Source organism: Eleginops maclovinus, chromosome 22 (assembly GCF_036324505.1).
Source record: "Eleginops maclovinus isolate JMC-PN-2008 ecotype Puerto Natales chromosome 22, JC_Emac_rtc_rv5, whole genome shotgun sequence".
NCBI lineage: Eukaryota > Metazoa > Chordata > Actinopteri > Perciformes > Eleginopidae > Eleginops > Eleginops maclovinus.
In genome coordinates, this window is record NC_086370.1 from 3,289,480 (window position 1) to 3,311,634 (window position 22,155).

At 40.1% G+C, this 22,155-nt stretch overlaps 1 protein-coding gene across 1 annotated transcript in view; it reads right to left on the reverse strand.

Annotated features, from left to right (window-relative positions):
* piezo1 (piezo type mechanosensitive ion channel component 1 (Er blood group)) overlaps nucleotides 1-22,155 on the reverse strand; it is a 94,629-nt gene that overhangs the window by 17,065 nt on the left and 55,409 nt on the right. Inside the window, 22 exon segments of the mRNA XM_063874920.1 lie at nucleotides 1,197-1,303; nucleotides 1,390-1,562; nucleotides 1,845-1,913; nucleotides 5,894-6,038; nucleotides 6,162-6,256; nucleotides 6,370-6,438; nucleotides 6,869-6,951; nucleotides 8,303-8,392; nucleotides 8,749-8,914; nucleotides 9,120-9,216; nucleotides 10,562-10,805; nucleotides 11,023-11,179; nucleotides 11,336-11,440; nucleotides 12,539-12,743; nucleotides 12,919-13,119; nucleotides 13,775-13,900; nucleotides 15,379-15,555; nucleotides 16,340-16,506; nucleotides 16,958-17,052; nucleotides 17,950-18,108; nucleotides 18,910-19,058; nucleotides 19,326-19,507. Coding sequence (XP_063730990.1) covers nucleotides 1,197-1,303; nucleotides 1,390-1,562; nucleotides 1,845-1,913; nucleotides 5,894-6,038; nucleotides 6,162-6,256; nucleotides 6,370-6,438; nucleotides 6,869-6,951; nucleotides 8,303-8,392; nucleotides 8,749-8,914; nucleotides 9,120-9,216; nucleotides 10,562-10,805; nucleotides 11,023-11,179; nucleotides 11,336-11,440; nucleotides 12,539-12,743; nucleotides 12,919-13,119; nucleotides 13,775-13,900; nucleotides 15,379-15,555; nucleotides 16,340-16,506; nucleotides 16,958-17,052; nucleotides 17,950-18,108; nucleotides 18,910-19,058; nucleotides 19,326-19,507 — 3,061 coding nt within the window.

A 22,155-nucleotide genomic window follows, 5' to 3' on the forward strand; every position in this document is an offset into this window, starting at 1 on the left:
GAGAGAGCCTGTAATTTTTATCATAGGTACACTTCAACTATGAGAGACAAAATGAGAAAAAAAATCCAGGAAATCACATTGTAGGATTTTTAATGAATTAATTGGTAAATTCCTCGGTAAAATAAGTATTTGGTCACCTACAAACAAGCAAGATTTCTGGCTCTCACAGACCTGTAACTTCTTCTTTAAGAGGCTCCTCTGTCCTCCACTCGTTACCTGTATTAATGGCACCTTTTTGAACTCGTTATCAGTATAAAAGACACCTGTCCACAACCTCAAACAGTCATACTCCAAACTCCACTATGGCCAAGACTAAAGAGCTGTCAAAGGAGACCAGAGACAAAATTGTAGACCTGCACCAGGCTGGGAAAACTGAATCTGCAATAGGTAAGCAGCTTGGTGTGAAGAAATCAACTGTGGGAGCAATTATTAGAAAATGGAAGACATACAAGACCACTGCTAATCTCCCTCGATCTGGGGCTCCACGCAAGATCTCACCCCGTGGAGTCAAAATGATCACAAGCACGGTGAGCAAAAATCCCAGAACCACACGGGGGGACCTAGTGAATGACCTGCAGAGAGCTGGGACCAAAGTACACACTGAGAAGTGTTTCACAACATAATACTGCGTTTAATCACGGCAGCGTTTAGCTGAGTATCTCCGTTAGAAACTTCTCACTTCACAGAGGAGAGAGAGCTGCATGACGCTCCAAAGGGGCGTGGCCAGCAACAGAATCAGCACTTCAGGAACAGGGCTGAAATAGAGGGGGATGAGGCATGCTACAATGGGGGATCTGTTTGGTATTTTGAGCAAAACACTTCAGACATGTTTTGTATAGATATGGCCCTACAATATATTGTTAACATATATATAATAGGAGACCTTTAAATGTGGTGAAATTAACCTTAAAGTGGCATTATAGAAGTACTCAGGTGAGTTAAAAATTAGTACAGCACTTGGGAAAATGTACTTAGGAACTTTCCAGCACTGAGTGTCAACTTCACTAAGACCGACAAACTATTATAAGACCAGTAGTGACACTGAACATGTTAATAGAATAAAGACCGGTTCTCATTACATCCCCTGAAGCTGTGTACGTCTGCCAGGTCATATTTACATGATGTGCTTAAGGTGTGGTGTCTCTCACCCATTTGTGGATGGTAAATAAAAGACACACTCTTTCTCCAACACTCACCTGTATCTGGGGAAGTCTGCATCAGTGTCATCCAAACAGGTCTCCAGAGTGGGGCTCTCTTCGTCCTGAGAGAGCTGCTCCTCTGTGGAGTCTGCTGTGGTGTTCTGCTGTGGAGGTAGACACACCTGAGTCAGAGTGTGTGTGCTGAATGTGTAACTCTAAATTTTTGTGTTTGCTCGACTGTTGTGTGTACCTGCTGTATCTTGTGTATGACGAAGTAGCGTTCATTGCACAGGACAGTGGAAGTCTCTCTGTACTGTTTGGTCAGCAGGTTCAGCCACTCAGTCAGTCCATCCACCATGGCCAGAACGATAGCCAACAGGAAGCGCAGGATGTCCAGGATCCTCTGAACCATCTCCCCGTGACCTGCAGCGACCGGACAGAGACAGGGACCAACTGTGATTGACTGTGGATTATCATCTCTAAAGTCAGACTGTGCTGGCTTTATGGTGCCTTATAGAATTATACTACATTTATCTGGCTTTTAAGTGTCCCATCCAACACACAACCATCCCACTTAAAGTATTTGTTAGTTTATCTCATGATCACAATACCTAACTACACACAGGAAGCCATTCATTTAATACACACTGTAAAAACAGGTTGTGAGGGTGACAGGTTCAGGAAGCAAAAACAATGTGAACCTACCAGACTCCTGTTCCTCTGGCTCCTCCTCCTGAAGGCAAGGGTCCTCAAACACATCACTGTCCCCACAACCTACACACACACACACACACACACACACACACACACACACACAAAAACAAATGTGGGAGGGTGAAGTTGTGCTGCCTGTAGTGGAATTATTCCCCAGTATATCTTAAGGGAAATTCCATTCCTCTCACAGTTTCTGTCCTGCACAGTACACTCAAAGTAAATATTAATATACTATATCTTTCTCCTGTCTTCTTCTTTTTGCAAGTTTTTGTGAGCCTATGATTTGTAAAGCGTATATGCATATAGGTTGGATTTATTTATTGTCATTTAACCATTTGTTGTCTCAGTATAAATACTGAGTTGCCGTTGCAGTAGCATCTAACTATAGGTGCATGAACTGTGGTGCCTAGTGAGCTTTCTTGACCTGGTTTGACATGTTGATACAGGAGAGGTCCTTCATGATCTGGCCCCAAATCTTTTTCTTTTCTTTTAGATATTATTTTGAGCCTGAGGGTGCCTGAAAGTTCAGCAAGCCAGATTCAAACCTGCATACTTGGCCGCAAGCTCTTAACACAAAGCTATCGGCAACCCAGAAATGTCTAACTAGCGACACGATCATGCCTTTGGTCTTTATTAAATCTCATTGGGCTCTTGCTCTTCTTGTTGTTAAGAGTGCAGTAAAAAGTAACAGAGGTGGTCTTCAAACAGAAGTCTCTAAGCTGGGTGATCAGTTTGGAGGGGATGATGGTGTTGAAGGCTAAACTAAAGTTGATAAACAGCATTTTAACATGCATGTTGCTGTCCAGTTGTCATTGACTGAAAGTATCAATAATTGTCTGTCCCAATCCTTTTTTCCCAGGTTATCAAACAATTATCAGTTGTAAAAGTTTGAATAATTTTACTTAGTGACCTTAACTATGTAGCTAAAATGATGACATTATAGTAAAGGTCAGTCTTTGGGGACTTGGCTTGGGAGCCAAAGGGAATATTCAATACTTCCTCACATTAACATCTTACTACTCATTGCCCCTCAAGCTACACAATAATGTAGACTTTCTAGATGTGTTTGTTGTCCATCCACATAACAGGGTTAACAAATGATTGAAAGTTGTAGTCCTTTTATACTGGACAACAAACAAAATAAATCTTACCACAGGGCAGTAATTAACGAAACCCTGGAGGTAAAGGGACGATGATGTGTGTCTGGATCAGATAGGAACCGTCTCCTGTGATAGTGAAACGGTATACTGTTTGGCACATGTTCTTTGTAAATATCCAGAGATGTCCTCAGGCCCAGCAGCTTTACTAATTTTAAGGGATTTTTCTCACAACCACTGTAGATACTGACAGTGGAGGGGGAGACTTTACAGCTGACTCACAGGTTGAGGGCGCTCTTGCATTTGAGTCAGCGATCTCTACATCAGCAGAGATGCACAATGGGTAACACTTTATATAAAGGCATATAAATTCACCATCAACTAGTTGTTAATTAAGATGCATATTAGCAGTATATTGGCTCGTTATTAGTCATCATAAAACACTTATTAAAGCCTTACTGTGTATGACAATATTCTACAAGTAATAGGCCATTAGTTAAGAGTTTTTCCTCGATAACCCTCTAATTAGTGCTTATTTTTTGCAAGTAAGGAAGTTGTACATGAGTTTTGGTCTTATTATGGTCTGCTCAATATGGGCCTAAAAAGGCCGTAGTACCACAAGAATAGTCATTCTCCCATAATAACACCAAACAAATATGGTCTATCCTTATGTAACAAGACATGAAACTAAAAGTGTTAATTGTGTCAAATAACTCAACATTTGGTATTTCTAATTTAGAATATGCTCCCTCTTTTAAAGCTTTGCATGACCTTAGGAACAAATATAAAGTCTGAAGCCTGTGAAAGGTAATTGCAGATAGCAAGTTAATAATTACACTCAGTCAAAGCTTTGACAGTATTATTTATCTAGAAAGCTCAGTCTGCTAGAAACACTGATAGAGAACGAGTAAGCGGTGAAAAGTAGGTCTTTGTACATGTAACCCAGTGACAAAAAGAGGGTTACAATAGGTATTAATATAGATTAATAATGATTCTGCCTCATTTAAAACAAGCAGAGGGATCAGCCACTCAGAAAAGGTGGTTTGGTTAAGTCCCGCCTCTAGCAGTGATTGATTGACAGGTCATGGTGCACTTGCATCAGTGTGTGTGACAGACGGAGAGGAGACATGCGTCTCCTTTGATGAGGATTGGAGTAAAAACATTGAATGAGCAATAAAAGTTAAGTTAGCTAAGACTAATGTATCTACAAGCTACTAACACATTAAAGGAGACCAAAAGATGAAGCAACCAGGAGCTTTTAAAGTCCCTCTTCTCTTCAACTATCTTAGCTAGCAGAATGATGCTAATGCTGCTAACGCTAGCCTGAGTCTCGCGGCATACTGCGTGCTTTGTTGTCTGTACTTTCATTTGTGGTTATCACTGTCTATTTTCCATAGCTCCTTACGAACCTGGAGTAGATGTAAATTCCTAAGAAGTGTGTTAAATACAGTTTAATGCTAATTGGTATATTTGTTCTGAGTCTTGATGGTTGAGCTACCAAGAGCAAGGTGATATCGATCTGTATGTTTCATATTTGCACATTTATATTTTTGTAAAATGTGTATTCAACATTTTATTGACCCTTTTCAAATGTATGGCATGTTCATACCATGTTAATCTTGTCAGAAACACAATAATCACCTTTCACCTATTGTGTAAGTATATAAGGTCACACAGAATGATCACCAACACATAAACATTGTGTATTTTATTAAAAAGTACTGACTGCATATGTGTTCTCAGCCTTGGAAAACTTGACAAGTTTTGGGATGTGATTGACCATCTCTTTAGTGGTTCATAAATAAAAGATATTTTAATGTGTGCCTACTCTGTTCATGTACTGTTGAGGTTCATTTCCGTAGTTGTGTGCTATAATGTATTTACAAAGTGTGAAGAGGAAGCAACTTTAGAATAGGGAACCTGTGCAGGCCAATTAGAGTCAAACTAATAGCTTATTGGTTGTAAACAAGACTTCACTTTAAAAGAGGGAACATATTCTTCGTTAGAAAATACCTAATTTTGAGTTATTTGACACAATTAACACTTTTAGTTTCATGTCTTGTTACATAAGGATAGACCATATTTGTTTGGTGTTATGGGAGAATGACTATTCTTGTGGTACTACTGCCTTATTAGGCCCATATTGAGCAGACCATAATATGACCAAAAACCCATGTACAACAACTTCCTTACTTGCAAAAAATAAGCATTAATTAGAGGGTTATTGAGGAAAAACTCTTAACTAATGGCCTATTACTTGTAGAATATGGTCATGTAGAGTAAGGCATTAATAAGTGTTTTATAATGACTAATAAAGAGCCAATATACTGCTAATATGCATCTTAATCAACAACTAGTTGATGGTGATTTGTGTACCTTAATATAAAGTGTTACCGAACAATGTCACTGTTGATGTATTCTTCTAAATATATGCTTGTGGTTCTGGTTGTGGTTTGGTTGGAAGAATCTCTGAACAACTGCAATTTTGAGCGTTTACAACTGTCCTGTAAAGCGGCTGTAGTTTAATTTTTTCAAATGTATTTCAACCCTTCCAATCAGCTGGTAGTGAGTAGGCTAGTGGGCAGCAGGAGCAGAGAGATCTGTTTTGACGTGTGGATGGGGCAGGGCTTTGTAGCTGCCAGGAGAATTAGTTGTAACATGTTCAGCTGATGATATCTTCATCTGGTAGGGGTGTGGAATGGCTGCTGGAATTAAGGAAAGTCTGATTTGAGGTCAGCTGCACTAAAAAGAACATCCGGTTGCTTTGTCATTTTAATGGTAAATCCCTGCAGTGGATTTTTTAAATTCTCGTCAGGAAGAATGTAAAGGCGAAAAGACAACAAATTAAAACAAAAATGTATCAAAGGATCATGGGACCCACTGCTTGCTGCATCATCATGCACTGCAAACACCATGGTATCGACAAGTGTGTAAATATCTCACCTATGGCAGAGAAAGCCTCCTGTTGTGGATCCGCTCTCCCTTCTCTCTCCTTCCCCTTCCTCTCGATCCTCTTCATCTGTCTCTGTTGTTTCTGGCGTTCCTTCAGAGCGGTCTTCACACTGCTCACCCACGCCTTGTACGCCAACTGAACAAAAACATCCAACAAAATTAGACTCTTAACTGCTGGAATTTGGCATGCATGATGACAAACATGTACCCGTTAAGGATTTATTTTCCACAAAACCTTTGTAAATCACTTGTATCTGACCTGAGAGGCAGTCTGTTTTTGAGGCTTCTGTTCTTCAGACTCCTCTTCATCCTCACTGTCTGACTCAAACAGGTAGTACTCCCCTGAGTGGAGCACTGTGAGCAGAACACATTACAGTCACTCTCAGTACACTATATTTTATAGTTCATTTTGGTTATCAGTAGCGTATCCTGTTTGTAATCAAAGATAAAAAGTGTTTTTGCATCACCTGAAGCATGGTCCAACCACGGCTGGTGCCACTTCTTCTTCCTGGAACTCCTCTTGTCTCTCTTGCTCTCTGGAGGAAAACAAGAGAAGGTTACGATGGGGGGAAGAGGATTCATCACCGGACAAACCTGATAATGGTTGGTAGAGTTTTAAAAACATTAATGTAACAGTTGGGTGGTGCTAGGTGAGCTTTGGAGTTCTTCTGCAGTCTGGTAGTTTAATATTGATTCATGCAGTTTTACGTAAAAGCAGAAATGTATTATCATTAAAATATACTCGTAAGAACAAGTGGTATGTGTAGTATGTGTATATATCAATTTGAAAGCAGTCCACTGTCACAGTAGTGTTGTATCTGCAGGTTTTGCTGGGTTATGTGTTTCAAAGCTACACTGACAAAACCTGAGGGGTACATACTCTGCTGATAGAAACAAGTTGATAAACGGACAGGCCCAGAGATCTGTTGGGTTTCCTAACAACTTTTAGTCAACCTGTTAACCTACCAGCAGTAGGTTTACTGGTAGAGCCTTCACTTGTTTTGTGTCCATCTCTGTACTTCTGCTGCTTGGAGCGGATCCTCTGCATCCTGAGGGGAGAGGACAGAATCAATTATATAATGGGAGGCTGTGGTGCAGTGGACTAGTGCGCTGATCTTCAGTTCGAACCCCAAAATCGCTCCTCTGGGAATTGTCCACAGTATTGAGTGTATGTAGTTCGCTTTAGATAAAAGCGTAAGGTACATCATAATTATTTCTTTGGCCTGATGTAAAGCTACATCTTCCTGGTGTCAACTATGGTTCATCAGGTCAAGTGCTACATCAAATCCACTTACTGACAATTGTGGGGGGGTTTTGGTGCGCAGGGCTTTATTTTTTTTTCTATAATATATTTTGAAGTTGACCTTTTATTTAATTGGGCGCTATAAATAATTGTGCTCAAAATAGAGCCAACCTGATTGTCACATCCTTATTTATGAATGAACTTATAAACCCTTGGATTTTAGTAGCTCGTATGTTTTGAATATTTCTGCTAAACTTTCTACACATTCCCCAGGTACTGTATCTGTAATCTCTGAGATTAAAGACATAATTTTTCAAGAAAAATCCACCAGACCGATTACTCTGTTGTTTTTGTATTATCCCGTCCGACTGTCTGACAGACACAACGGTTTGGGGTCAAAACACTTCTGACCAGACTTAATCTCCCAACTGTTTTGCTTATTGTCTTCATACTGTACATTTTAACTTCACCATTTCCAATAAAGTGAAGCTCACAGCCTCTTTCGTGATCTCTTCAGTTAGAAGAATCCTGAAGTAGAAACAGTCCCAAACAGATCAAATCTGTATAAGCGCGCAGGAGCCAGGACAGATGACCCAATGCTGTCCAAACCTTTTTAAAATGTAGATAACTGCAGGTTACAGTTTGATTAGGTTTCAGTAGTCTATGAACTGTAAGGAAACACTGAGGAAATCACATCTTTAACGATCACAAATCAGAACAAAAATAAGGTGTCCATAAGCTTTAAGCCAGACAACATAACAGTCAGAACCCATACAGCCTACAGTCATGCTAGCAAGTATGTGAGCCTGCACTAGTGAGATGCTATTTTATAAGGAGATACTTCAATCAACACCTAAAACCTCAGCTGCACAGTAACACAGGGAACAATCAGAGGATCACCGAAGTCAGAGCACCACAAATGTCTGTACAAAAATACAAAACAAATGTATTAAAAAGAGGTGGACTGACCAAAAATGCTAACAGAGCGTTAGCCTGTAACCAGCCTGTGTTGAAGGCAACTCAAGTTACTGCTCTTTATTTCAAAAAAGGTCATCATCCAGCTTTCCATTTCTACTTTCCCTTGGTCCACTATTACTATGCGTCTCCTGAAACAATGTTCATCAGCTGCCCCTACTGTACTGTACTGGAACACTTACGATCTCTTGAGTTGCGACAGGGACTTCCTCTCCACCTGTTGGTGGAACTTGATGTTCTTCACGATGCTGGCTCTGAAGAGCTCGAACCCCCTGAAGAGAGAAACAGAGGTCACAGCATTTGGTGATGCTCATGTTGTATTGTCTCATTGTCATTAGCCAATGAGGTGACATCTACAACATTATTTGAATGGTTAATGAATCTTTGCAACTTATTAAAATCGGACTAATTTAGATCTGACTCTTCTAAAGTGTATTTCTTATTTTTAGCAGAGTCAATGAAGCCACTTTGAGTCTACTTTGATACAATGTTGTTAACAATTAAAACCAAATACTTCAGAGTGGAGTGAATATTTTCTGTCACCTTCTTCTGCGTTATGCAATAAAATGTCCTGTAATTATCTGGGGACCCTTTCTAACCCCCTCACCAGTCACTTCCTGTGTGTTACCTGAAGGCCTGTTTGGCAGAGGCCTGCAGCTCTGCGATCACATGCAGGAAGTAGAAGCTGAGGAAGACCCTCCTCTGCAGCAGCAGGCAAAGGAAGCAGATGCTGTCCCAGATGATCCCCGCCTCCTCTACAGGGAGGCTGCACGTCTTATCGCTCACTGCTTTCGCTGTCAGAGAAAAAACAAACGATTACACATTTGGCATTTTCTGATAAAAAAGGATGTGGACGCAATATTGTACCATGCATCAGTAATCTGACACACAGTCAGAGCCTTAGATGAACAAAAAACATCTCAATTTGAAAGAATACATCACCTTTGTTAACTTACCTGGATAATAGTCTTAATGTATTCATATTAATAAAGCACTTACGATCATAGTATCCTTTGACTGTGCACACTAGGCTGAAGAGTTGAATCACCCAGCAGAAGCTCTTCTGCATCTCAAACACAAACACACACGCCAGGATCTGGAACACACACACACACACACACACACACACACACACACACACACACACACACACACACACACACACACACACACACACACACACACACACACACACACACACACAGAACAAAAATGAATATGACATCTATGAAGCTTTAATTTGAGCAACACTTCCTGGCTGAGTGTGTTCAAAGTATTTCAATATGTGTGAGGGATGTGTGAGCCAGAGCTGATGGTTGCACATTCTTCAAGAGGAATCATCCACAGCGGGCACATTTCTAGTCACCGGATGACTTCTCAAGGTTCATCAAAAGACCTCAAGGTGTTTTTAGATCCTCTTCCTTTCTGACAAAGGTCTTTTTTAAATCTTATTTGTACTGTAAGTTTGTGTTAACTGTCGATTACAATGTCCACACCATTAGCACACATATTTGTGATGCTGTGTGTGTTCACATCGTGCCGCTGACAAAAGCAAGTCTTCCAGGAAAAACATCTGTTCATTTGTATCGCAAATGTGGCTCTGCTTCCTGTGATTGGCAGGTGGGAAGTAACTAGGTACATTTACTCAAGTACTGTACTTAATTACATTTATGAGGTACTATAAGTGAGTGCTTCCATTTTATGCTACTTTATACTTCTACTCCACTACAATTATTGAAAAGCTTCAACTACTTTTAACACAATACATCTTAAAAAATTAAACTAGTGGACTCACACAAAAGAGCAAAATTATTTAAATATTTCACAAAAAATAGTTAATCAGAACTTGTTTTTCCACAACAGTAAAACGCTACTTGATCCAACAATATTATCAAGTAATGTCACATACTGTATATACATAATTATATATACACAGAAAGGCACGATGAGTACTTATACTTCAGTAAGACTTTGAATGCAGGACTTTATGACTTGTAATGAAATATTTTGTCAATAATGTATTGATACTTTTACTCAATTAAAGCATCTGACTACTACTGCCAATACATTTGCTCAGCTCTTTCAAAGCTTTGAGACCAGTGATGTGACTGGCTGAGAGTGTATTTATTAATCACAAAACTCAGATTTATTTTCCTCCAACAGCCCTTTGCACTGCTGCACGTACTGTAAATGAATCAGAACAGCAAGGTTGCTAAAAGACGACCACAAAGCCCCCATGCTTTGTGCTAGTCATTAGAGAGGTAGCTGTTAATATAATCACCTCTGAATATTTGATTTGTTCGAACACATGCTGATAGCTGAGGTTTCTGTTTGCTGTAAACGTGGCATATATCTTTTTAATACAAAAAAAAAAATTCAGAGGAATCGATGTAAACACCAAAAGCTGCCAACTAATAAGACAGGGTGAGCTTTATACTTACTGATAGCATGTTTTTAGAAATGATAACGGCCACGTTGTACATGATGAGACAGTCCCACAGGGCGAGGCGGGTCCTGGAGGATTTGACCAGCAGCCGGGTCCCGAACAGCAGGAAGAAGAAGCAGGCCAGCAGGTAGCCCAGCCCAAACACAGAGATCCTGGTCGCCCCGGTGATGAAGACCACAGACAACACGAACCAGAAGAGATGGCGGAACACCAACACCTTAGCCATGTCCAGGTAACTCCTGGGGGGGTGGGGGACAGGTAGAGAAAGACTGCATGTTCAAACATTTCATCTTTAACGTGCAGTTCTACAACTTCCTTATTATTTCATATTATTATAAAGATTAAAGTTGCTCCTCTTCATCACAAGTCCATAGTGATTTCAGACAGACAGACAGACAGACGGACGGACGGACGGACAGACAGACAGACGGACGGACGGACGGACGGACAGTGTACCTGCAGTTGATGAAGTTGGGTGCGGGGTTGAACAGTCGACCCTCCATGGGGTTGGGTTCGTCGGTGTTCTCCCCGGCCAGAACCATCCAGTCCTCCGTGGTCTCACACTCAAACACCTTCCACTGCTGAGACGCACACACCAGCAGCACGAAGTCCGCTGTGACACACACGCATGGAATCAGTGCTGTGTAAACATTCACTGTACTGAATTACACACACACACACACACACACACACACACACACACACACACACACACACACACACACACACACACACACACACACACACACACACACACACACACACTGACCTATGAGGTTCTTGGAGTTGGGCACGGTGTAGAAGTCGGGCAGATGGATCCATTTGATGAGAGCTGAGTTAATCAGCACTGGAGTGTCCCACCTCCACGGGTAGTCTGCAGGAAAAAACCCAGGGAGACAGATAAGAAGATGGAGAACATGCACTATTTAAAACTATTTAACTTCAACAGTTCTTCCCCTTCAGCAGACTTTGATAGGATGATGATATTTATTACCTGAAGGCTGTAGATTTTGTAGATCACCTGATATTCATTTTTGACTTCATTAGACATTTGCATCTTTTTGCCCAGAAACTGAAACAATGCCTCGCCGGAAAGCCAGTATTTGATTCTATACCTACACAAAAAACAAATATACTATGTGCTCTGTCAACCAATCAATATTTGTGACCTGCTTGACTCAGAGACATCATTTTCTCTTCGATTCAGTAACTATATGACAGCATTTGACTAATTATGGGCCATGATCAGGTGAGGACATTTTTAGGCTGCAGGACGCGCTGATAGTCATTTTTTCATTTATTTCTTTAATAAAAGACAAATAATTGCAATCTTAATGTAGATCCAACTACAAAAAAGACCTGCCAGAACTTTGAAAATCATTTTTAATCTCCCTGTTGATTGCAAGTTTGTGATTATTTTTATCATGTAGATGTACACAATTTAGAGACAGTAATAACATATGTATCAAATCTCTTTACTGAACTAAGTACAACCCAGTGTAAGTGAAATAACACCAAACCAACAAGAGCAGGACCCTGTGTGTGTGTGTGAAGTTATGGCCCCATACACTTTTGGGGGATTATGTCATTTGAATGGCGGTAAATACAGATTTTCAAGTTTGCGCCAATCACATCAATGGCGGGGCTGTTATTTCCCCCGGAAGTGTCGCATGTGTCATCATTATGTACAGAAAGTATATTTCTATTTGACAGATGAAAGAAACAACTCTGAAGAAAAGCATTGAGAAAATCTAGTTGACCCGATTTGATCAGGTCTTCAACTCTTAAAAAACTTGAAAGAGAAACACATTTTAAGTGGCTCCTGTACTAGTTACAACTGGGAGATGGGCATATTATAATATAAACAATATTGATGTTATGCCCTGACAGGTCCTCTAGAGCTACACCAGCAATATCAGAACACCCTGTTGTTGTGTATTGCAGTAGTTCTTGTCTGCCAATCAGCACTCACCTATACAGATAGCAGGGGGGATGCCCACACACAGCAGGTACTGGTAGATCATGAAGATGGACAGGAAGAGACAGTATTTGGGCCAGATCTTGGCCATGGCTGCCCGCCGCCGCCTCACCAAGATGGCTACCAACCAGCAGCCGTGGATTATCACCAGGAAGTTCATCCGCTGGCCAATCACGTTCACCGTCATCAGGAAGCAGATCTTTGAAAGGACGGTTTGAGTTTTAAATAAAACTGAAATAACTGCTATTTTCCAGCTTCATTATCATTTTGCAGTTAAAAATGTGATGTTTTGGAAGACTTTAATTATGTTTTCCTTCATTTTCTTTTTTTTTTACTTATATATCTTGAACAAAATAGTGATCTCTTCCAACTACCTCTAATCCGAACTTGTAGAAGGTGTAGTTGAGCAGGTACTTGAGGCAGGGAATGATGCCCTGGTCCAGAGTGTCCCTGGTGGCGGAGGGGAACAGAGCGGGGATGGTAGGGGGGGAGCGTTGGAGCTGCCGGTAGTGATGGGCCTGGTGACGGTACACTGTCGCCTCAAACACCAGCAACATCAGCACTATCAAATGGTTCTGCAAAAGAAAAGAAAATCAGTTGGGACCCTCAGTCACTTCAATACAGTGGTGAAGGGAAACAGTAATTGAGTTAGCACATTAAATCTACGGGTTCTCATGTCTCAAAGTCAGTGGCCTGAAACAACGTCAGTGGAAACATGAGAAGATGAAAAGTTTCCCTGTTTTGACTAACATATAAAATACATCAGTGAATACCCTGCTGGTGAATGTCTGAAGCTTCTATGTGTCATAAAAACAACGGTTGCTAACAAGTGCCTTAATGAGACTGCTGAACGCCGAACATTAGCCTCCTTTAGCCTCCTTTAGCTTAGCAGTGTCAGGTTACTGTGACATGGTTAAACTAGTGCCAATAAGGGGAGAATTTCCTGCTGAACAAAAGGGAGGGAACATAATTATATTTATAGTTTTACAAATCTTTCCTCTCGTGGTATCTAGTTTTGGTTTTATTCAGCAAAGTTGTATAAAAATAAAACACATTTCTGCCTCTACCCCAATACAATGGAGGTAAATAGAATTTCAAGTTTCCAGCTTACAGCACTGAAAAACAGCACATTTAAAGCAACATCCGTGTCCAAAAATCTCAGAGACAGATATCACAAAATGATATACAGTATATAAACTGGAACTGGAGCGTTGGGACTCCTGAACATACCTTGCTGTATCCCAGTACAGTTGCATCTTTCCTGATTCCAAACCATTTGGCTGGATCCACTGGGTCTTTATACAGGGAGGAGTTCATCATCTCTTCTGGAAGCAGGTTGGTCTCATTTGATAGAGGCTGAGAGAGAGAACAGGAAAGAAACACATTTATATCAACACCGTACAACCCCAGCTTCCGATGGATAACATTTTTACCCTACAATGTTGAGTTCCTCTCCGACGCCGGCAGCTCAGCCTTGTTGGAGAAAAATCTTTACTATTTTTTGTATTTTACACATCTAGTGCAGAGCGGCCTATTGAATAAGAAGCAGGGTGTGACATTCCCCTTTTGAAAAGCTGAACAATGCTACAGTCCTCTCAGTGTTTGTCTTTTAATATAATAATTAAATATATATCATATATAATTAACTGTAATTATACAAGATAATCACATATCTGTGTGAGGCCTATAGATAGCTTATGACTGATGTTGATTAGAAACAATGACACAAACACTTCAAGGGTAAGATGCTGACTGTTCCGGTTCAGCTACAGAGGTAAAAAAAAAATAATAGTAATAATAATAATAATAATAACACATACTGATGTCAAATATGGTCACTGTAGCTGAAGGGGTTGTGTTTGGACAACTCCGCTTAGAGTTTTGGAATTTCATATTCAAATAAAATACATTCAATGTTTAAATAACCATAAGCCAGGAAAGTGTTCCTTAACAGAGAATGTATCAGTCCCATTGTCTTTTTATTTAATTTACCCTGTCTTTTTGGTGGAATTAAAATATCTCACTGGTGTCTGTGAAGTTAAATCACGCCTTGTGTTGGACCTGGTATTCAGCCCTAACCTGAACTAATTTCCAAGAATCTGAAGCATCTAGAGTTTGTTTTTTTCATGATAGAAACATGATAAGAGGTGTTGTCTTTACATTTGAGTCCCATCCTTTCTTGTCTTTTGAATTCCATGCATTCTCTCTTCTGTGCAACCAAACTGGCCTTTAGTTGTTCAGATGTCTTACTGTGCATTCTATATTTACTGTATCGACATTTTGAATAGAATAGCACCTCATAACAATTACAAAAATATACTTTAGACTCAGAATTTGAAATATTACTCTATGCCACTGCAATAACATTTCAACAGCTAGCCAGCCTCCTCAGCCGGCATGTGTGTGTATTTAACAGCCAACAGTTTTGATCCTCCAGGACTGTTATAAGTATGAATGAATTACTGAAATATAATACTGTATATAATATAACATCACGACTGTTGGAACAGATGCTGTGTATGCAGAAAGTGTTTGTGTGTGTGTGTGTGTGTGTGTGTGTGTGTGTGTGTGTGTGTGTGTGTGTGTGTGTGTGTGTGTGTGTGTGTGTGTGTGTGTGTCCAGGTCCAATGTGGACACTTCAAATTATAGCAGCAGTTTTTCATTATGACATACAACAGCTTTATTTGGATGATTTAGGTTTCTGTTCTGGTGTGTGTGTGTGTGTGTGTGTGTGTGTGTGTGTGTGTGTGTGTGTGTGTGTGTGTGTGTGTGTGTGTGTGTGTGTGTGTGTGTGTGTGTGTGTGTGTGTGTGTGTGTGTGTTTGTGATTTTCACCAGGCTGCAGTTACTGGAGTACTCAGCAGGGTTGACCACACTGAGCTGGTACAGCATCTTGCACATGATGATGACACACACCCAGGCCGTGGACAGACAGGAAGCCATGGGCCCGAAGCGAGAGAAGGGCATGGCCAGAGACCAGAGCACCACCAGCACCAGGTTCATCACCGAGGGCTGCCCAAGGAGGAATCACAAACACTTAGGTTATAATAAATCCATTATGGAAAACATATAGATATATATGCAGATCATTGATCTCTTAGGCTCTGTGTTCTCAGGTACAGTGCTTTAAAAAAGAGCCTCGTTCACCTTCTTTACAAGTTGCTCATCCAAAGGAAAGATTCAAGCTGTAGCCAGAGTTATGACTTTCATTTTTCTTGGGTACCTTACTTAATTACAATTTTAAAACAATTGGACTTTACTTCAGTATTACCACGTTTTGCTACTTTATACTTCTACTCTAAAATTGTAATTTTCACCGTGCTACATTTATCTGAAAGTTAATTAAAGATTCAGGTTATTTGCTAATAAAAAATACAAATTAACTAATAAATAAACACTGATATATAATTATGGTTAACATATAAAGCAGCTGTGATGAACACATTAATGCATCAATAATTTAGTATACATAAATCAGATATGAGCAGAAAATAGTTTTACTTTTGGAATGTTAGGTACATTTTGTTGCCACAGTTTTGTATTCTTACTCAAGTAAGATTTTGAATGCAGGAATTGTACTTTTATCAGAGTACTTTTACAAGTTTGTATTGCTACTTTTTTGCTCAGGACATTTTCCACTGCAGGTTGTACGATATGCTGACTGGATGACTTGTATATAGAAAAACGTATAAGTATGCATGTTAAGAAGATTAAGAGGTATCTGATTTTCTGCACAGTGTTTGATTATTACTCTGTCAAGCTCCTCCACAAACACTCAGACTCCCCCTGTCTTTACCTCTTCCAGTGACACCCACACAGAGAAGAAGGCCACCATCTTGAAGATGTGGAGCTCCAGCAGCCTCCAGATAAACACCTGAACTTTGGTGAGGTTGTCAGAGAACCTCCTGGACAGAACCAGTAACCGGTCCATCACCAGACCCCACTTACTGGGGGTCAACTCCACTGATAGGGGGGAGAGAGAGGAGGAGCAGAGGCAGGGAGCAGAGGAAAGGAGACAGGAGGAACATAAACACATAAATCAATGGAGGAGAAAGTCAATAAAAAAGAAATATTTTCACAAGAAAAATACAACTCAGTTCACTTCTTACTTAAAATTCCTATGTCAAATCCACACTATCTCCACAACAACCAGCTGCCTTTTTTGTTTATCACTTGTTTTATTTTCTTCATAGCTTTATTTGACGAATACAAATCTGAAGTGGCTGGAGGCCATTCCTTATTGTTTTAGATAAACACCAAGTCTACAATATAAAGGGTTATCAGTGAGCTGATGGATAGAATTAATGTTCAGATATTCAGGCTGTGTTTATGTCCACACTCTGTAGTAAATATAATTACTGATTTGTGTCAAAAAGGGGCTTTGTTTTTTTTTTTAAAGTTTCTCTGAATTCACCTCCGTCTTCAGATTCCTCCTCCATGTTGGTCACAAGCTCCTCCTCCTCAATGTTCCCCGGGTCAGTCTGCTCAGACCTCTCACTGCTCTTCTTCCTGGAGGAACATGCGGTCATTAGTTTCTTTTAAGAGTAAACATTTGAATTCCTATGGAATACATGATGATGGGAATCGTGAGCACACAAAGCAGAGGATCTGAGTATAGATCTCCATCTGTGGCTGTTAGCGGGAACATGGTGACCACGTTCAGTCTGTCATATCGGCCATGAAAGGAAATCATGATGTTTGAAATACGGGACTATGCTATTCAAATTCCTTGACTTTCATTCAGAAAAAATGTAAATCAACAAGAACAAAATTCAGCTCAGATCAGATATTAACACGTTTTTTGAACACATGCAGCATAACATAAAATAGTGTTTCAATGTCTTAATAGTTAAAACATTTGATATAAAAACGATAAAACAGATAATCATCCCTCTCAAAGTTATAATAGAAATAAAGGAAGACAAAATAAACATGTATACACAATAAAATAATAACAATGTAAACGTATTGATAATTATAATAAAGGACAAACCATTAACAGATTAAAAGACCCATTTAAAAAGAAATGTCGCTGATAAAACGAATAAATAATATAAGTTAAAACATATAAATCTTTTAAAATGAACAGTATACAACTGTATTACACAAAGTAAATAATAGATACTAAATAAGTACATTTTAAGGAGAAGTGTGTCGCTAATAAAAAGATAATGTGTTTTTAGCTGTCATTTAAAAATAAGAAGGAAAATTCTGTTTCTGCTTTTAGCTGGCAAAAATAAATTCCCCAAAATATGGTTGAGGTCTCATTTCTCTGTCCTCCTCCTAATGTGATACTGCTTCAAATCTCATTTACATCTCACACACATCATCAGTTATACAGAAGTTATTGGCAGAAGAACAAACATGCTGAAAAGACACAGTGTGAGGAGTGTTATGGGGTGTTACTTGTGTAGGGGTAGTACGTGCTCCAGGTCGGTGATCCTCATGAAGGGCTTGTGGAAGTAGTGCAGCTGCAGGATGCAGGCCAGCAGGAAGAACCCGGGGATCAGAATACTGCTGAAGAGCTCAGAGAGAGCGAACGTCTCCAGACCAATCGCTGCCAGCCTGAGGAGAACGGGGAGAGATTTCAATTGGACATTTGTATCCATCTTTTTCCTAAATGACTGTGTTTAGACAGCCTTAATTTACTTTGTGGGGATGTCTGGGATGTTATAGGGCATTTAGTCTAAAAGCAGCTAAAGCAGAGGTGATGTTAACACTTAAAATAAATATCTGTCTGCTTTCTATTAAATCATAAACTATAAATGAATGACAGCAGGACAGGGAAGCAGCAGCAGTGTAGAGGACGGTCTCTTTTTTTAGACAGAGTCAATATACAAATGAACATAATGCATATACATTTTTAATAGTGTTTTATTAGAATAAACATCAATTGATTGAATCTGAGTAGATGTACATTCAGTAATATCTCAATAATTGAAGTCTGATGAGTGTTCAGCTGTTTTGAGGCCCTGGTTCTGGTGCATTCAGAGAGAAAACACATTAAAGGGTGGTTATCACTCTGGCTGGTGTGTTTGTTTTGTAACACCACAGGGGACAGGATGAGTGTGAAGCCTCAGAGAAGCTTTGGTTTGTAGACTTTCTTTATCACCCTCTGTTGCGGTGGTAACGCTAGAGATACAACGTTTGATAATTGTGGTGGTGTGCGTTTAGTGTTATATTTGACGGGCCGATTGATTTGTTTATACAGGATTTTAATGCCGCTTAAAGCAGGTTATTTAGCAGTTCCATTTGGGTTATCTGAGCGCCCAGTATGAGTTAAAGTGTAGCATCATTTATTTAATAAGTTCAACTTCAGGCAGACATTGAGAAAGAGACAGAAAACCCAAAGACCCTGACACGTACTGTTCCTCTGTGAAACCGGTGAAGTTCCTCCAGTATCCGGGGAAGTCTTCAAACTGGTAGGTGTAGATGGAGATCAGCACCAGCATGGTGTAGGCAACCACCAGCCACCAGAAGATCTTCAGCAGACGCCTCCACAGGGAGTAATACACCTATGAAACAGGAGCAAGTCACTCAGAGAAAAGTCACACAAAGTAGCTGCCAGTAATTACAATAATACATTGGACTATTATTGTAAGAAAGTACATATTGTGAGTAAGTAATACTACAGTGTAATTGAAAAACAGTGGGGTTACAGTCTCTTTCTCTGTGTGTGTGTGTGTGTGTGTGTGTGTGTGTGTGTGTGTGTGTGTGTGTGTGTGTGTGTGTGTGTGTGTGTGTGTGTGTGTGTGTGTGTGTGTGTGTGTGTGTGATCCTACCTGGTAGAGGCAGAGGCAGAGCAGGAACAGCAGCATGTAGATGATTTTATATCCAACTAGTTTTCCAGCGAAGGAGACCATGATGAACATGCCTCCACACACGTAGATCCAGTATTTGGCATAGCAGCTCATCACCATCCCCCCCAGAACCTTCAGAACCGACTCATTAGAGGAACCCTCCTCTGAAGGAGATCAGGAGAGAAGGGGATGTTATACTCTGTCCTGCATTCAAAATCGTACTTAAGTAAAAGCACAAAGGAACTGGTGTTATGGCCCATTTCAGAATATACAAGTTTATATTTTTACCTACAATTATTTGACAATGCTTATTCATTAATTAAAGGTCCCCTATTATACTTACAATATATATACAGTGGTATGCAAAAGTTTGGGCACCCCTTAGGAAAACCACTGCATCAGTTTGTCACTTGCTGAGCTTTTGAAGCAGCAACTTCATTTTAACATATGTTATACCTTATGGTAACAGAAACATCTCAGTAGTGAAATAACTTTTATTGGTCAAACAGAAACATGTTTATGTGCATTCAAACAAAAATAGGCATGTGCATAAATTTGGGCACCCCTAAGAAATAATTCCATTAATATTTAGTATTGCCTCCTTTTGCTGCAATAACGGCCTGTAGACGCCTCCTGTAGCCACAGACAAGTCCCTTAAGCCTGGCAGGTGGTATTTTGGCCCATTCTTCCACACAAAACGTCTCCAGTTCAGTCAGGTTTCTTGGCCTCCGTGCATGGACAGCCTTCTTCAAATAAATCCATACATTTTCAATGATGTTAAGGTCTGGGGACTGGGATGGCCATTCCAGAACATTGTACCTGTGCTTCTGCATGAATTCCTTGGTGGATTTTGATCGGTGCTTAGGATCATTGTCCTGCTGAAAAATCCAACCCCGGCGTAGCTTCAACTTTGTGACTGACTCTAGAACATTCTTGTCAAGAATCTCCTGGTACTGTAAGGAATTCATGTGGCCCTCAACTTTAACAAGTTTTCCAGTACCTGTGCTAGCCACACAGCCCCATAACATGATAGATCCTCCACCAAATTTTACAGTGGGCAACAAGTTCTTTTCATTGAATGCAGTGTGTTTTTTTCGCCATGCATACCTGTTCATGTTATGACCAAATAACTCAATCTTGGTCTCATCTGACCACAGTATTTTGTTCCAAAATGCTTCTGGCTTGTCCAGATGTGCTTTTGCATACCTCATGCGACTCTTCTTGTGATTAACACTCAGGAAAGGCTTTTTGCACATCACCCTTCCAATGAGCTCTTCCTGGTGCAAAGTACGCTGGATTGTGGAACGGTGAACAACTACACCATCAGCAGCCAGATGTTGTTGTAGTTCTCTGGAGGTGGTCTGTGGCTTCTCTGTGACCATTTTCACCATCCTTCGTCTGTGCCTTTCCCCTATTTTTGTCGGCCTACCACATCTTTCCTTCACACGGACTGTTCCTGTGGCCTTCCATTTCACAACTACGTTTCTGACTGTGGAGACAGACAGTTTAAACCTGTCAGATAATTTTTTGTACCCTTCTCCTAATTTATAATGTTGGATTATCTTAGCTTTCAGGTCAGTGGAGAGTTGTTTTGAGGTCCCCATCTTGCCACTCCCTAAGAAAGAACCTAGGCCAGGCACAGCCAGCTATTACCTATGTTAAATAGCCTTTTTCATGATTGGTTCCACCTGTCTTTGTAATTGAAGGTCTAATGAGCTAATCAAAGCAATTTTGTGCAGCAACCTGTCAGCTATAAATCCGTACAGGTGTTGAAATGAATGCTATTTATAAGGGTGCCCAAACTTTTGCACATCCCATTTTTTGCATTTTATTTTATTATAATAAAACTATGTAATGCTACCCTAAGAATTTTGGTCTGGAAAACACTAAAACGTCTACATCTTTGTAGGAAAACAAATGTTGTTGCTGTGATCTTCTATTATAAAGGAAAAGCAAATTGTCATGAAATCTCAGAGGGGTGCCCAAACTTTTGCATACCACTGTATATACACAATATATTACAGGTCTCAGATATACACAGAACATGTCTCTGATTGGCTGAAACACCAAACAGACGATTGCAGCATCCCATAATCCCCTGTGCTTCAGCCCTGTTCCAAAAGTGCTGATTCTGTGTCTGTAGCTTTAAATGCTAATGAGCTGCAGCTGGCCACGCCCCTCAGAGAGATGATTGGTTTAGGAAAACACAATGGTGCTCTAGGAGGAGATCCAGGTGATAAGGTGTGGGGGGAGGGGGGGGGGGGCTACCTTGGTTGGTTATTGGCTAATGGTTGCACAACCCAATAAACATTGTGACATCACCAAGTTAAAATCAGCTCATTTTCAGACAGGTTTTTATGTAGATGGATCATGACAAAAAGAGAGAGGGTCTTTGTTCCTGAAGCTTTCTGAATCTCTTAACGCAGAGGGGACACGTATATGTAGAAAAGACGTGAAAAGTGGATTTTGCATAATAGGTGACTTTAAAATATATTTTGTACAAATTACTAATCTGAATCTGTAACTAGCGTCTGTCAGATATATAAAGCAAAAGCATTAAACGAAAATACTCTGATTACACTTTATTTAGGTTAATATATTTGATTATTTCTACCACTGGTAAGAGTGACAGGAAACAGGGATTCACAAACATGCCACTGCAGAATGGGAACATATTTCATGTGTAGAACGTCTACAGTCTATACTACAGAGTTTTTGAAAGGGCTTAGTCCTCTGGGGTGGATATAAGGAGGCTAGACGTTTATCTTGAAGCCCTCTCTGACCTTCTGAGCGACTTTTATTCTTATTTCCT